Here is a 16,858-nt window from a genome sequence, read left to right as displayed (position 1 = left end):
AGGAGGTGTAAATAAATAAAAAAAAAAAAATACCGTAGTGAGGACATCTCGCTCGTGCAGCCGGAGATTATCGCCAGGAAACAATTCCTGGATACGATGAAGATCTCCCTCCAGTTGACCACGTTGGAGAACGGCGCCACTCCCGACGCTTCCGTTTCCGTTCTCCACTAGATTCCTCGCCTCTTGGCCCAGGTACCTCTCGTATTCGGCCAACCTTTGGACCTGCAACACCCATGAATCATTCCCTCGTTAGATCAGACAACAATCCAACGTTTCCGTCCGATCGATCGTTCGGTCGATTCGAACGATTTTTCGCGCAATATCAGTCCGAAGTCATCATACGGCAAATTGCTATAATGCGGCACGATTGAAAACGGGAGATGGAAGGCATGGTGAGGCAAGAAGAGTTGGTTTTCCTTGGAGGGGTTCTCCAGTTAAATAAGTGAAATTAGCTGGAGTAATATAGCGATCCAACGAGCCGATCGAAATGCAAAGTGCACGTCGAAAGATCGACATCGACGGATTTCTTTTCTGGTACGATCGCGATAATCGTCGGTCCAAGCGATACATCGAGGCGAGTTATGTAAATTGGCGGCGAGTCACCGTTCAATCACGTCGTGGTGCCGTTTCGTTCGAGCCAACTCGAGCCCAATGGAACGTAATGTAAGTCACTTCTTCCCTGACGCGACCGGTTGATTCATTGCTTAATTGTTGTTAAACGAGGCACGAGCGCGTTTCGCATCGCGTTTGCCTCGAATTTCCACCAGCTGTTTACAATAACCACCCACGTGCTTTTGCCCACGATTCCGCAGACCTCGTGCCAAACCTCGTTGGATAAATATAAAATTGTTCGATCTCGATTTATATCTCGAGGTGTGAGGCAATCGACGGAAATACGATAAATCCGCATCGCCAGTTGCGAATTCTCCCTTCTCCCCTAATTACGGTTCGTCAAGGTAAAAGTGTATAGTGTAAGTTCTTTTATCGTCCCTCCCCCTATTTATCCTTCGACGCACCCACTCGTGCCTCGAAATTTTCAATTAAAATGCGACCACCATGTAACGCAACCACCCACGCAGAACAGGCTTTCGTAACGTTTATATCCATCGGTTTTGTTCGCGATCGAAACGGGGAATCGGATTTGGTGTCGTTGCGGTATCCGCTCAAAGCCATCCGAGTCGTGGTTAATCCTTGGAGGGAAGGGGATTTAAGACGAGTCACTAACGAGCCAAAATTTCATTCTCGATATCGAGCGTTCGATGATCGATCGATCGGATTGGATGATCATATTATCATAAGCTGGTACGCGCCTCGTACGGGATGAAATCGGTCAATGTTTCCAAGTTGATGCAACTCTTTTTTTTCATCGTAAAAGTTTTCTCCTCGAATTAGTTAGGGATTAAAATCAATCGATAGATCATTTCTGACTCGGAAAGTACAACTACAAAACTCTCGATTCGATTCTTAAAATCAAATTGATGCTCAAATTATCGAATAATCGGCAACGTTCCAATGTGTAATTTCACGTTCGAGTTCTTTGTCCCTTAACAACGTAAGGATTCTATAAGTGGAGTGGAATCTCTATAAATTTCGTAATTTAGATTCGCAGGCACGAGCATTAATCACGATAATAATTACCGTAAACGCTGCATCACCTGATTAATTAATTTCATATATATATATATATATATATATACGTGGCGTATACATCTCGAAGGCTAATTACACGCTACTTCGAAACATATTTTCAACTCTGATTTATAACCGTACGATGATTCTTTATCCGCATTTTTCCATTCATTTCCAATCACGAATATTTATTTATAATCTTGGCAATATTAATATACGTACGTTCGACGAGTCAGACGCGTAGCCTTCGTCCATGAACACGTCCACGTACTTGATAAACATCTCGATCGCGAAAATAGCACAAACTTGTTTCTTCGACGCGAGGAGACAATGAGGGAAGAAGATACGCGAGACAACTGGGCGACGTCGGGAGCGAAATCGCGACGAGCACCGGTTGCTCGCCCCGCAACTGACAGACTGAGAGGCGAGAGAGCGAGATTTCGCGCGCGGCCGTGATACGTCTTTCGCGATCCAATGAATCATCGGTCCACCGGAAGTAACCGCTCCTCCACCTCGAGCCTGTGTCACCGTTTTTTCTCACCTGCCCGCCTCTCACGTCTAATAGACGATTCTTCGAGATCGCGCTTTTTATCGAGATGGAAAGTTTTCTTAAGTGGAATTAACCGTAAACAGTGATTGGAAGAGAGTTTCTTTTTTAATGGTAATTCATAGTAATTCAAGCAATAATGTGACAGGTAATGTTGAAATTAACGGATTGGAAAATTAACGAAAGGGGGAGTAGTAATGGTTATTAATTTTAACGTGAAATTATCGAAATGGAAGATCCTCGAGATATCAGATTCTTCGAAAGAAAAAAATTATCCAATTTTTAGAAATCTCACATTTTTCCCTTCAACCTGATATCCACCAAGTTTCATCGCATTTCTGAATTAGCATACAGAAGAGATTCAATTTCGATAATTGGCAATCAGACTGTTACTTAAGCTATCGGAAAATTTCTCTTTCACGGTGTAATTATCACGATTTAACGACTATCGGCATTCTTCGATCACGAGGACATCCCTCTCTGTCTCTCTCTTTCTCTCTCTCACTCGTTTTTTCTTTCGTTCCGTTTCCCATCGTCATTGTTCCAAGCGACACGTACTTTTACGCGGCATTCTTATCCCCGGCACCGTTTCTGGGCGCCTTTTCGCACACTTTCACCGCGCCATGTCGATTATATTATTCTCTAGAAATAGCTAGGAACACGGAACGCGGCGATTTGTACAACCGCTCGATCGCCGCTCGATAATCGTTATCGAGTCACGAGCCGGCGGCCCACGAGCTCACCTGTACTCTTCCACCTATGGAAACGAGCGTACGAAAACTTGGACCGCTTTCCATTTCACCGTTTCTTCTAACAATCTCCTCCTCCTCCTCCTTCTCTTCCCCTTCCTTTTTTTTGCAAGAATCGTGTCGAAATCGATACACGGCGTACAAGTATGCTCCTTATAACACACACTCCAGTTCTCACACTTTTCTCACAGATTGTTGCCGAGCCTACTAACGATCCAATCGAATATCTTTTCTTCCTTCTCTCTCCCTCTCTTTTAAACATTCTACGGATAGATCTTTCAACGAATCCTAAAAAGAAACGAGATAAACGTGAAATATTTCCAAAATCCCATTTCACGGAATACTAATAACAGAAGCTTTCACCGATTTTATACTCCCCTTTCCTTTCGACTAATCCTTATATATATATATATGTATATGTATATATTCGAGAATCCTTCGCGTCCCTCCTCGAATAAAAGAAGATTCGAGGGAAGCGCGGTCAGTGGGGCGAAAAATCACCGAAATCCTGCCACGATTACACGTGCACGTATACCAAGAGATATTCGTCTCGGGGCACAAAGAGTTCCGGTCCCAATCGCGTCTCGAGATCAGCGAAATAAATACTCCTCGGTATGGTGGGTCCCGAGAGCGTTCTCCTCGTTCAAAGGAGAATCTTTTCCCTTCTTCTTCGAGAAAGGGAAGGGGAGAAGAGATTCGAGAGGGAGAGAAACCGGAGAAAGATTTCTTCTTTCAGGGTGGCTTTTCGAGGGGGTGTGGGTAGGTAAGATTGTCCTGACCACGCACAAGAGGCTGTTTGTTAATGCAGCCCGACGAGTCTGGGGACGTCCTCGCATATTAATCAACGGGACAAAGGAGGGACGTGTCGCGTGAGAGCAAAGGAAGGCGATGTGTGTGTGTGTGTGTGGAAGGGGGGAAGAAAAATCGGGAGGGAGAGGAGTGCGACGTTTCGTTCCGCGTGGATTTTCGATGGCGTTAAGGTGGCTGGCAATCCTCGACACGACCGGTTAAATTATTGGCTAATTAGCATGGCGCGCATTCGAATAGAAGAAAAGAGATGAGCAGAGCGCGTAGAGTTGTTCTCTACTCGAGAGAAGGTGGTAGCCGCTATCGAGCTTTCTTGCTCCAGGCGTAGAAATCCGATTCCGCGTATTATTTATGCTTTGCACAATCGACAATCGTTTAACTTCTCGTTCCGCTCCCGATGAACGTTCCGTCGTCGCTTTTACCTAACTTGGAGGAGGATTCCTCTGTTGGAGCATCACGAAGAAAGTTTAACCTTACTTGTTAATATTTATTAAAATCTATCCGATCCAAGTTTAATAAAAACTCGCCGGGGCAAAACAATTTTTGCAAAATCCATCGTCGTTTTCATATATCACGGCGCACAGAATCGATCCTATTTAAAAATTTCCCCCATGCTCATCCGCTTCTTCGTTCGCAATCGAAACGAACATCTCGAAATCTTCTGGAACAAGCGTTTCCAAGCGCGTGGAAAGCAAAATCGGTTCGAATGGAAGAGAAAAGGGATCCTTTCTTTTTTTTTTTTCGCTATACGATACGGTATACGCGAATGCACGCGTCAAGCGTGGAATACGCGCGGATACAGAAAAGGCCGTGTCGTGTATCGTTGGAGAAGCGTGTTTGGACGTATCTACCGTTATCCACGCAGGGTCCAATCGACGACCCCGCGACACCACGAGCCTATTTCACCGCGGACTGTTTACGCCTCTGTGCTGTCCGGATCGCGACGTCCACCTCCGATCACTCGGATGACCTCTCGAGAGGATCCTCCACGAGAGGGTTCTGATTAACGCGATCTTGGGATAAGAATCGAAGGGGTCTCGAAGGTTGTTGTCTCTCCGGATAACGGAGAATCGCCGTTTTTCCGAATTTTACACGGTCAATCCTTCTTCTCCTTGGATCCCTCGCGATTGTTATCGCGGTTTTCTGAAGACGGTCGGTTCCGAGATTATCTGCGACTGTTCTCGATGGACACGGTTCGACGGTTAATAGTGGTTTAGATTTTTTTTCTTCTCCGTTATGAATTTCAGATTACACAAGTTTTGGAAGGAAAGATGTTGAAACGTAAAATTTTAAATATAAGCTTTGATCGTTGCACGATATATTTAACATATTAATTACGATTGATTAATACGAGTAATATTATGTTACACGCGTTGTTTAAAACGCTCGTTAATTGGATATCGTAAACTTCATCGAGATAAGATATTTACGCTTCACTCGATTTTATGTATTCCAGAAATATCTCGCTTTTTACACGATGTGTAAAAATGAATATTCATGTTCAAACGTTGAAAAGAAAAGAAGAAAAAAACTGCAGGGAAGGAGTCATGCTTGAAATTATCCGTACCCGAGTCGAGATTTACAATTAAAAACTCTAATGTATTTTCTCTCAACATACGCGTCCATCCGGACGAATGGCGCGAAGAAGAGAAGAGAAGAGAAGAGAAAAAGAAGAAATCGGTTGGACGGCACAATTTTTGTCCCGATTGCAGCAATCGCTCGAATGGAAGCCCCGTCGAAGCCCCCTCGAACGCTCGAAGGCCTCGTGAGGTAACGTAACTTTTTCCATCAAGCATCTCGATATTACGATATTACAAGAGAGCGTGGACGTTACACGCACTCGGGACAAATTGCTTTCCAGTTACGCAACGCAGAGAACACCTGTCTCTCGAAAAGTTACAAAATCCTTGCTTCCTGTGGCGGAGTGATTTATTACTCGACCGCGGCTAGATTTACATCCAGGGGAATCGATATCAACAGAAACAAATCTTCCTCTCGTGTCCGCCGTTTCGAACACCGATCCGCGAGCCTCGGATTAATAAAAGATTCTTCTCCGCTCAGAGCGGATTCTGCCGTCCAAGAGAACCGTCCCCCTTCGCCTCTCTCGTTTTCAACCAGACAGCGGCGTATCCTTTTCCCTCTCTTCCGTCCGCCGTATCTCGCATCTCGCTTCGACGAAAGAGCGACTGATCGCGGCGGTTCGTTTATATAACGTAATGGGCATTAATAACACGGCATCGAGGTCAAATCCACGCGGAATGCATAACGTGCGTATATATATATATATACACGTATATATATATATACGAATGTCGAGGAATGCAACGTGCATTACGTACGATATATAGGCGTATACATACATACGAGGCACGTTGCAAGAAACGCGAGGATATACGTCGACTACCGAAGGAATTACGAAACGCCGCCAAGACGATAATTTCGATCGAAATAAGGGGGGGAGGGTCCATAAGGGAATAACGCGAAAATATCAAGTTGAAGAGCTCTCTTTCGTGTTGCGAGATTAAAAAATGATCGTATTTGTGTATTTTTTTTGTTCATAGGTAATTAAATGATCGTATTAAATGATTATATTAATAGCGAATACAAGGTGCGGCTTGTGAGATAACGTCTTTAAATATTTCATAAATTACTCGATGTATAAAAAAGAGAAGAAAATATTTTTCAAGAAAAAGTTTGTGCAGCACGAAACGATTCATAATACATACGAAATCATTAATTTGGAATATTATCGCACTAATGAATTCATCGCTTATTTATATATACTTGGTATTTAATTCGTTTATAATGAGGATAAATTAACGCTTATCTTTATTTTCTTATCGACCAGTGAAATGAAATTTTCCACAATCGCCGTTTCTAACTTTTCCACGGAAACTATTTTTCCCTCGTTACAAACTTTCCGCAAATATACGCGTATTCTGCGCGCAACATTCTCTCCAACATTTTTCTCGCGTCCAAGGATCGTACTTTCGCGCCATCCGCAAATATCAAAGATTTCGTCAAACATATCGGGCGTAATGTTCGCGTGCAGCCAAGACAAATACCCCCGAGGGGTATTGCCTTCATCGATTCGACGAAAGAAAGTTCGGCGGGTACGGTGAACCTGTTCCTTACGATCATCGAATCCGTTCAAACGAGACTAATGGACGAGAAGAACAGAATGATATACTATATATATATACATACAAGCCGACTACCGAGAGGATTACGAAAGCCTCGACTTATCCGCGAGGCGACGATAATTCCTCGACGAAGCCGCGACACGCTCCTCTGCCCACATTCGCCTTTCGCCGTTCGCGTGTGACGGTTCGGGATAACAGAAGAGGAATCTTTCGTGGAAGAATTATTCTACGATGAGGAGGCGATTGTTCCACGATATTCCCTCCTCTCTATTCACCAACTCTAAGAATTTCCTTGGGTTCGATTGCTTCTTCGTTCGAACGAGGAGGATATCGAAAGAGGAATCATTATTATTCTTTGAATTCTCAATCACTCGCGTCTTTATAATTTTAAGAGAAAACGTGAAGATTACCAAATCCTTCGTTACCTTCGCTTACATTTTTCGTCGATTATAAAATTTGGAATATTCCAAAAAAAAAAAACGTGGGTGGATCAGGAGAATCTCAAACCTGGTCTCCATCCAAGAGAAAGGTACGTGTATCCTCCAATCCAAATAAACTGTATCGCGAAGAAAAACATTCGAGCAGAGAGAACGATATAAAAATGGAACAATCGATCGTCGTAAAAATGTCAGTGGCTGCTTTAAATAAACGATTAAAAGATAGAAACCGTGAGAGAGCGGGAGAAGCAAGTTAGGCAAGCAAGGCTAAGTTTCGAGGCGAACCTCGAAATGAAGCGATTCCGGTAATGGAAGCAGGTGGCCGCGTAAAAATTCACCGGTGCACGATGTTCATTCATTAAGCGCACGCGATCCTGGGGCACGGCCGACTGTATATACGGGATACAGTTTCTGTAGATAATAATAATAATAAGAGTGGAAGCGAGCACGGCCGAGCGAAGGCAGTGGTGGCCAAGCCTTGGCTTAGATTCCACCTTTGTCGCGTACGCTACGAACTCGACGGCAGCCCAGTGGCGTAGGGCGGTTCTCCGAGCTCGCCTCTTGCTCCTCCTTTTCCTCCTCTTCCTCTTTCGCGCGATTTTGTACGGTACTTTCTCCTCGAACCGGGATTGTGACATACGAGTAATTGCATACTTTCGTCGTCGAGGTTATGATGAAAGTTCCAACCAGAAATCAACGGCCTCAGCCTTGCCGCGCAGACACTTCTTAAAACTTATTCCTCCCTCCCTTCGCGAGATACCGCGACGACCAATCCATTGTGTTATTAAAGAGAGAGGGAGAGAGGGGAAGGAAAAGGGTATAATTTCGAGCGACGAGCGAACCAGGAAACGATTCCTCCGAGCGGATTTATGGCGAAAAGAGGGGAAAGAGCGCTGATTCTACGCCTCTGCGCCTACACGTACACACCTTTACTATTTAGCGGCACTTCGTAATAACCGCTGGCAGAGGTATTCGAGCCACGACCAAGGAATCTCATTCCGTTCACCTCGATGACGGAATTCCGATAGCGGGGCCCGAATGCCACTCTCGGCATTCTTTCGAGCCCCTCGTGCTCGCCAACTCCTCTTATCCGCGCGATTCGACAACGTCCACGACGTCCGTTTCTAAGTAACAATGTAATCGGTCGCCTCCTCTTTCCACTTCCTTCATCGTGGACATGAACCGATTTCGCCCGTTAGGCGAGTGTTGGCAAGTGAAAACGTTGAAAACAATTTGTGCAATTGCGGGAAGATCGATCTGTGGAACGTCCACCGGTGAACAGATCTAGCGCTTTAATCCCTGACAGACTCGTATTAGGCGCAACGTGTAATACCGTTAGCCATTCGACTGGAGAACGCCGATGGAAGTCGTTTACCTGGCGAGAGAGAGAGAGAGAGATTGGCACGCGTGCATTTCTTCAAACTACGTTCTCCACCATCCAGGTGTGTAACCGATTTTTCGACCTCGTACAACAACGACGAAAGTCGACGACGCGTGTCGCGGTTACGACCACTACGGGGTATGCGCACAGGTTGTAGGTTAACGGGTTGAAGACAGACGACGCACGTTAACGGAGTAACAATGATAACATTGTCGGGACACGAGCTGTCGCTTCGTGCTTTCTCCTCTCCTTCCTCGATACCGAGCCGAATATCGATGGGGGACAACTGGCGGATATCTTGTTAACATCGAGTCGTGAACCGTGTGTTCCTTCTCTTTCTCTCTTCGTATCGTTCCAAGCGATATTTCATTCCACAGTTTACTCTGTCTGTTCTAAAAATGTAGAAACAGAAACGAAATCATCGCGCGAATAATACGATCGATTTCGAATTAATGGAAGATCCGATATGTACATCAGAAAGGAAGTGAAATCCCCCGCTCGTTCGCAAGGAATCGAAGTAATGGTTCCTTCTGGGAGGAAGAAGAAATTGCGAAGAAAGGTTGGCCATCGAGGGGGATGGAAAGAGATTCGGTTTAACGATCGAACGAGTGGAAAAGGGAGAATCGAAAAGTCGTGTCGCCGGCCAAGGAGAATCGGTGCCGATGAAAGGAAGGAATTTGGTGAATGGGAGTGCCACGACTTGTTTTTCCACTACAATGGCAACGCTGTAAGAGATGGAGAGGGATGGATAGAAACGGACTTCGCTGCACACGCGGCGATCGGCAAACCGTCGTGGAATTTCTAGGGATCATAGAGATCACGATATCCCGCCAAGGTGATCGAGAGGAATCTATTCGACCAGATGGCAATTTCGAAATCCATCGAGCCGAAATCTTTCCAATTCGAATCGATGGTTTTCCTGGCATACGTCCGAGTATGCGTACGCGTGGAAATTCAATTCCAATTATTTTTTTCCCCGTAGAATCGTCCGTTCAGGTCGTTGATTCGAAAGCGAGTCGCGTGGAAAGTTGTTGTTCGTTCGATCGATTCGTCACGCAGAGAAAAGAAGAAAATAATTTAAATAATTAGGGAGTAAATAATTATTCATGCATTTGTCGTTCGTTAAATTTGGCACGCATCAACTTGTCTTATCGGTTACTTCCCACGGGGCCTTTTTGCATAAATAAAATTCCAATTTTTAGAAAAGTGCCATGTGTTTCTCGTTTGGCTACTCGACAACTTCGAAAAAAAAATCAACAAAAATTGACTTGATCTTGTCCCTTTCCCCTCCCCCTTCGATGAAAAATCGTGTAATCAGTGCGATAACGAAGTCAGAAAAAAGTGCGCGAGCAAAAGAATCGAAAAATGCGAAAAATGAACGATCGAGGAATGGACGGAAGGAATAGAAAAGGAAAAAGAGAGAAAGAGAGAGAAATTGGACAGCGAGATCGGAGTAAAGAAGTCAGAAGAGTTTCGCGGTGCAGATCTGTGATAGCGAATCGAACGGGCAGAGAGGCGGGAGGAGGGAGAGGTGGGTGTCCTTGAAACATGGTAGTTAACCATCACCAGCATCGACCACGAGGGACCATTACCGTGGATCCAAGTGTGGATCGAGGTGCGTGCACGCGCCCCCATCGACCAATAAGACCACCGGGACGAAATCGAAACGCGACCGCCTCTTCCTCTCCTGGATCCTTTCCCTTCTTTCTTCTCCAACGACTTTCAGTTTCAGTTTGCAAAAAGTTGCAATTTTTCAGAAAGCGATTGTCAACCCATAATTGTTACTTCATCACTCGGCCTTAAGAGGATGCTCCGCAAAAGTTTCAAGTTCAGAGGGTACGCGATAACAATATATATATATATATATATATATATATATATTCGAAGTAGAAATATTCGTTCGAGAGCGATGATTGTCACGAGAAAAAAAAATTAGCTTTTATCGAGTAGTGGCTCGATATGCGACAGAGGTCGATGCTCTTATCCAAGATAAGAAGGCTGGAGGAGCGGAGCTATTTCGTTTAATAATTTCTGTTTTCCAAATAAATATTGGATCGATAAACATTTTCCCCACTCCAGTTTCTCTCTCTCTTTCTCTCTCTCCGGATATAATATATATGGACGTTAATAAATAACGCGAATGGAATAAAGAAGGAGAGAAAGGGAGAAAAAAAACTTGACTTGGCGAGAAAACAAAGGCGGCCAAAGTCTGGAGAAACGTTGGATAGAATCGTTCTCTGTAAAAATAGATGGTCGGTACGCTACCGCTTTTTGCTCCCGTTCCAGACCATGTATAAATCGTGCTCCTTGCCCGCGGCAGGTAGCAACGATACAATGTATAATTATAGTATAACGTACGATTTAATTTCTCGTTCGGGTTGGCGCAAATTATTCGCGCGTGCGTTCCAAGAGAAGGCAAAGAGAGGAGGAGGAGGAGGAGGTTCTCAGAACCAGTTCTTAGATCGGGCCCCGCGAAATTGGACCGAAATTTAAAGGTCTTCCGAAAGCCTTCTCTTCGGGGGACGGGGAGAACGAGCTTTATGCAAATTTTCTCCTCCTCCCCGTGAATGCCTCCTGATGTACGATCATCAGGTAGCAAGGTCGTATTTCAACGAAAATATCGTGATGGTGTCTTGATTTCGTAGTGCAAAATTACGCGTAACAAGTGCTAATACGATCCTTGAGAAAAATCCTCTTTTAACGAGGATTTCGATGATGTTCGAATCAAGATCAAATAGTTAAATCTCGCGCAAGATCATTCGCTTCGTTGCCAATAATTTTAACGTCGTTCGTTGAAAAGGCAGACTGAACAGCGTTAGATAATTTTCTAAACGGGTGAAAAAGAAAAAGAAAAAGGTATGCAGTATTCTGGAGAGATTCGAGGACGAACGAGAGGAAGAGACGCGAAAATTCTTCTTGAGGAAAGTAATTATATTAATTATCGCGAATATGATCGAAAGACACGCGAAAATTCCTCAGACGAGAAGAAAGTTGATTTCAACGAAGATACATTCGATATTTTACGTGAAGAGAGAGAGAGAAAAAAAAGAAAAGAAAAGAAAAAAAATTAGACGTATTCCACGGAAATACACCTAATAGAGATTCGTCGAGTTACCGCGAAAGAAGGAACGAACGGCTGGGAGACACGCGGAAATTCCTTCGTTCCCAGTTTCTCTCTTCCTATTTCAAGAAACGAGCACCGCTTCTGACTACTCTCGGCGACGGCTTTGAAGACCGCCAAGACCCATACCAGGAAATGCACACACGCAGAAAGAGAGAAAGAGACAGAGAGAGAGAGAGAGAGAGAGCAAGAGAGAACGACAAGTCTCTAGCAGGTTCGCCTCTCTATCCACTCCCTTTTCTCTTATTCCTTTATTCCTTCAGCTCCTTTTCTCTTCCTAACCGCTCCGGTTGAGAGAGTTCTTCCTGCTGCCGGTTCGAGGCAACGATTCCTTCCATTCGTCACGAACAGGTGCGGACTTGATAGACGAAACTTCGATTTCGAAAGTGTCTATGCGCGGAGAGATTAAGCCGCTTTTTAACGAAATCGAAACGAAAGAGGCGGAACAACAAAGAGATTCCTCGACGCCCGTGAATTTCGTTATCCCGGCGTTAGGTGGGTAGGGAAGGTAATCGTGATACAAGATATACCTATATGCTACCAGAGATGCCATCTTGAAAATTCACGTTTCGCTGAGTCAACGATAACTGTACCTTGATTAGGGTTTTGAAGAAGACTCGACCAAGATTTACGAGCAAAATAATATATAATTCTCTATGCTCTCCTCTTCCCGATGTCCGAACGAACTTGAATTCAACGCTTTGTAACTGACATAGAAGAATTCGTGAAATTTTCCATCTTTCTTTTCTCCTATGCCTGGATGTTTTTATAAGAATCGAAACTTTTCCAAGTTCAACGAATGAATTCAACGACTCTCCTTCCTCCCACTTAAAATTTACCTTGTCGCTTTCCCTTGAATCCAACTATCGCTTCTTAACCATAAAAACCCTTGTTAACGACTTTGGATATTACACAAATGTGCTCGAAGGACCACCGTATAATCGTTTATATAATGAACGAACGAATGGTACTTTAACTGTTCAAGGCTAACTGTATTTTGACATAAACTGTATCATAACTGAGTTCTATCTCTCCACTATTCCATCTCTATCTATCTCTAAGTCAACTTTTTCAACTTCAATCCTTGCTTTTCGTGAAAATGCACTGAAAGAGTTGGAGGGCGGTTTCGAAGGATGGATCCCCTCCTCGTGGGTGGCCGTTGTAAAATGGCCGTGGTATCTATGTTTAAATTAAAGATTTGGAAACCGTTAGGAAAACAAGCTTCATAAATTATTGACAGGCTATCGAAGGTACTCGAACTGTTGAAAATAAAAGCCAGCCGCTTACGCCCGACCCTTCACAACCCTTAACACCCCTTTCTCTCTTTTTTTATCTTCCCTATTTCTGAACAACGTATCGACGATGTTCAAACTTGTATGTTTATAATGTAACGCGATACAAAGAAGCGGAGAAATCAAGGATCCGAGATAAAACCTCTTTATCGCCATGGTATTATACCCATTGACGAATATTTTGCGCACTTTGCTCACGGATTCTCGCGTTTAAGGGACGTTTACTGCGCCCATATACGATATACGTATGTAGCTGTATATTACGCAGGGAGAGAAACATACACGGGGGAGGGGGAGGAGGAAGAAGAATCGCGGGACACCACGATGTGACTGGCGCCTTTAACGAGCATACTTTTGACATCCTTAAGAGGGCTCCTATAAACCGCGCGAAGAGTCGTGACAACGACCTTGTTGACGTCCGACCAAGGAGAATGGCTCCCTTAGTCATCGTAGGAATGTCGACTAAACGCCACGCTATATGCGCGTGCCGATGCACTTCCTCTATCTGCCACGTTTAAACGAAACGACGGGACGCGGGGTTCCATCGGTATCAGCCGAGCATCGAATATTCTTAATGGAAATCCCTTGAGCGCGGCGCCCTTCGTGGAATGGACGACTCCTAGAGAAATCTTCGATACGATGTCCAAATTTGTTCAATGAATGTGTACTTTCTTCGCTAATCCTTTGGTACGAAAGCGTGGCAATGCAATCGCGATTAAAGCAGTAAATAGTCGAGGTAAACTATGCAAGCGTTGGAAATCCTTTAAAAATTTTCTATAAAAATAATTTCAATTAAAAGGAATCGTCGGGGATCCTTCGATTACCCACAGATCATCAAAACACATTGATTAATATAATTCCTATTTGCAATAATATCGGCAAATTTAGAAATTAAATAAACTTGGAAATAAAATTTCGTGAATCAATTCAACTCCAATTCGACTCTTGGAAAAATATGTTTGAATTTGTTCAATGAATGTGTACTTTCTTCGTTAAATCCTATCCTTTGGTACGAAAGCGTGGCAATGCAATCGCGATTAAAGCAATAAATAGTCGAGATAAACTATGCAAGCGTTGGAAATCCTTTAAAAATTTTCCATAAAAATAATTTCAATTAAAGGGAATCGTCGAGGATCCTTCGATTATCCACAGATCATCAAAACACATTGATTAATATAATTCCTATTTGCAATAATATCGCTTATCAATAATATCGGCAAATTTAGAAATTAAATAAACTTGAAAATAAAATTTCGAAGACGGGGATGTACGAAAATGGTGTGGATAAGAAAGATAGGAGGATGAGTTAAGGTAGGTTTGGTATGTCAGGTGGTATCGCGAGCGATTCCCGGAAAACGTTTGACAAGAGCATCCGGCACGTACGTACGGATTGCAGTCAGCATACGGTCAATGCACCAGCCCAGTTTTCAAAATAACTTCAAACGCGCCTAACCAAATCCTGTCTCGGTCGCGCTATACCGCTTCTGTCCCCTTCCCTCCTTGTTTCACGGAATCGAGAATATCCTCTCGGACATTCGCAGACTGTCTCTTGACCAGGCGCCAAATCGCCCACTTTATATTTGTGCACCGACACGGGAATATGCATAGGCCGATTCTATAATCGTGCCTACCAAGTCTACCAAGTGTGAATCACTTATAAATAAACCATCGAGAATATTGGCCGTAATTGGAAGAAATTCTCCGTCCGCAAGAATTTCTCCCTTCCTCTTTTCTTGTTACCTCGTCGAGATCCTTCGTGCCGACCGTGTCCACCAACTTCCTCGAGAGCCTTTGAAAAATTCCTTCGTTTCACCCCCACCCTCCCCCCAAAAAAACACCACTACGCTTTGTGCAACATTTTCACAGCGTGAAAATAATTAACGATAAAATAATCAACCGTGTCGATTCATCGCGCAAGATGAAGAATTTACTTAAAATGGAAATGTCACGTGTTAAAAAAATATACGTGAATATCACTTTATAATAATGTAATTTCTCACGGTAATATTTTTCAATATTTAGGACGAAAATTGATTGTGATCGGAAAAGCACATCGATGATTAAATTCTTTATCGTTTATTCGAACAAAAAATTGCACGCATTGGGTATCGGCTCAGTTCCGATCCGAGCAATAGGTGGTCTGAGAATCGACTGACGGACAGTCGGGGTTGCGAGACTGCCGATTATCGCGCGTGACGCTGTTGGTGGGGAAAGTAAAGCCACCCTTAAGTCGCATACCGTTTACATTTGGATTTCCTTTCGCTCCTTATCTCGGTGAAGTGGAAATCCTCAAGATGCCGGCACTTATCTATCCTGCTCGGCTTTCACGTAATGGTCCAACCAATGTATACGTATTTTGTTGACAGTTCGCGGTAGTGATAGGAAATGAGCCAATAGTATCGATCGTTCGAGAATGTAATCGTGTTTCAGGCGAGGAGATTTTATTCCCAGATTCGTTATCTCTCGTCTCGTTTTTCTTGTGGCTTCGTCGAGGCAGGGTCGAGATGACGTACGAGCAGAAATTCGAGCCTAAAATTGGAACCTACTCGCTCACTTTTTTATTTACTTGTAAATTGAATCGGATAATCGAAATATGTAATCCAAATTTGGGTCGTTGGAAAAATTTTCTTTTAATCTAACAAGGTTGTACTCGTCGATAACGAAAGATCGTTCGTCAATAACGATCGACACGGTGTACGGCGTTAATTGTACGCCGAAGAGAAGATTAAAAGAAAAAAAAAGTATTTTGGATATGTTATCCGGTAACAATGATGAATCAGATTTATAAACCTATCAACTTTCTCTTTGAAAGTTATCTTTATGCAAATTCTACATCTTGTAACCAAATTGATGGCGGCGATAAATCGGTAAAACCAACATCAAGTTTCAAGTGATCACCATATGTTTAAACAAACTTTCTAATCCTCTAAATTAATTCCACTGCTATAGATTTTCTGGACAATACTGGATACGAGGACTACGCACACGTATCTGTAGAAACGCTATTTTCTTGCATTTTCCACTTTCTAAAATATATTATAAATGTACGTTATACGCTGTTAAATAATAAAAATATATATATATATATACACCTCTAATTTAAACTCCAATTTAAATTTGTTTTCTATTTTATTAATATCGAAATTTATTTTATTCTTTAATTTTAAATTAAAATTCTAACTTTCGACATTGACTTTGTATAAGTAAACTGTGATATTACGTGGCTCTGCCCACGCTTCAAAGCCTATTCCTATTCTTTTCACATTCTCTTTTCGATTATCCATTTTCAATAAAAATGAAAAGGAAAAAAAACCTTTCCGGAAATACGAATTCCACGAAAGGCAATTAAAGACATAAAGAACAACGTGACTGCATCAAGTAGAAAGGGCAATAACTATAAATCGTTTCAGATATTCGAAACGATTCATAGTGCAATAATCGCAACAAAAGAACGTCACGAACGGTCGATACAATGGACCATTTGGAAATTATTAACTAAATTTTCCACGTTCTGTCACCATACGGCCGTTTACGATTATCCCCTTCAGGGATATATAAATTTTTTACAGATTTATTACAATCTTTATTACAATCTAATTCGACTCGAAGGTAGGATAAAGTCACAGGTCGATTGTTAAATTTATTCGTATATATTCGAGGAATATCGGTCATCTTGCCTCGCGCGATCGTCCCTTAATTATTTGGCACAGACATTATACACCCTCCTTTGCGGCTTTGTTCGTTGGACAAGT

General features: G+C 43.0%; 1 protein-coding gene across 7 annotated transcripts in view; it reads right to left on the bottom strand.

Moving 5' to 3' along the window:
* LOC107998096 (rho GTPase-activating protein 20) overlaps positions 1-16,858 on the bottom strand; it is a 92,354-nt gene that overhangs the window by 6,943 nt on the left and 68,553 nt on the right. For 4 of the 7 annotated variants that reach the window (XM_017057122.3, XM_062072588.1, XM_062072594.1 and 1 more), the window contains exon 2: positions 34-222. In XM_017057122.3, the coding sequence (XP_016912611.1) occupies positions 34-222 (189 nt within the window). Of the gene's footprint in view, positions 1-33; positions 223-1,851; positions 2,059-2,919; positions 2,989-16,858 lie in introns of those variants that run through there. The other 3 variants (XM_062072593.1, XM_062072590.1, XM_062072589.1) reach the window with 3 other exon arrangements.

This window comes from Apis cerana, linkage group LG3, assembly GCF_029169275.1.
Source record: "Apis cerana isolate GH-2021 linkage group LG3, AcerK_1.0, whole genome shotgun sequence".
Classification (NCBI taxonomy): Eukaryota; Metazoa; Arthropoda; class Insecta; order Hymenoptera; family Apidae; genus Apis; species Apis cerana.
The sequence above is the reverse complement of the archived record's forward strand: the minus strand, read 5'-3'. Positions and strand labels throughout refer to the sequence as shown.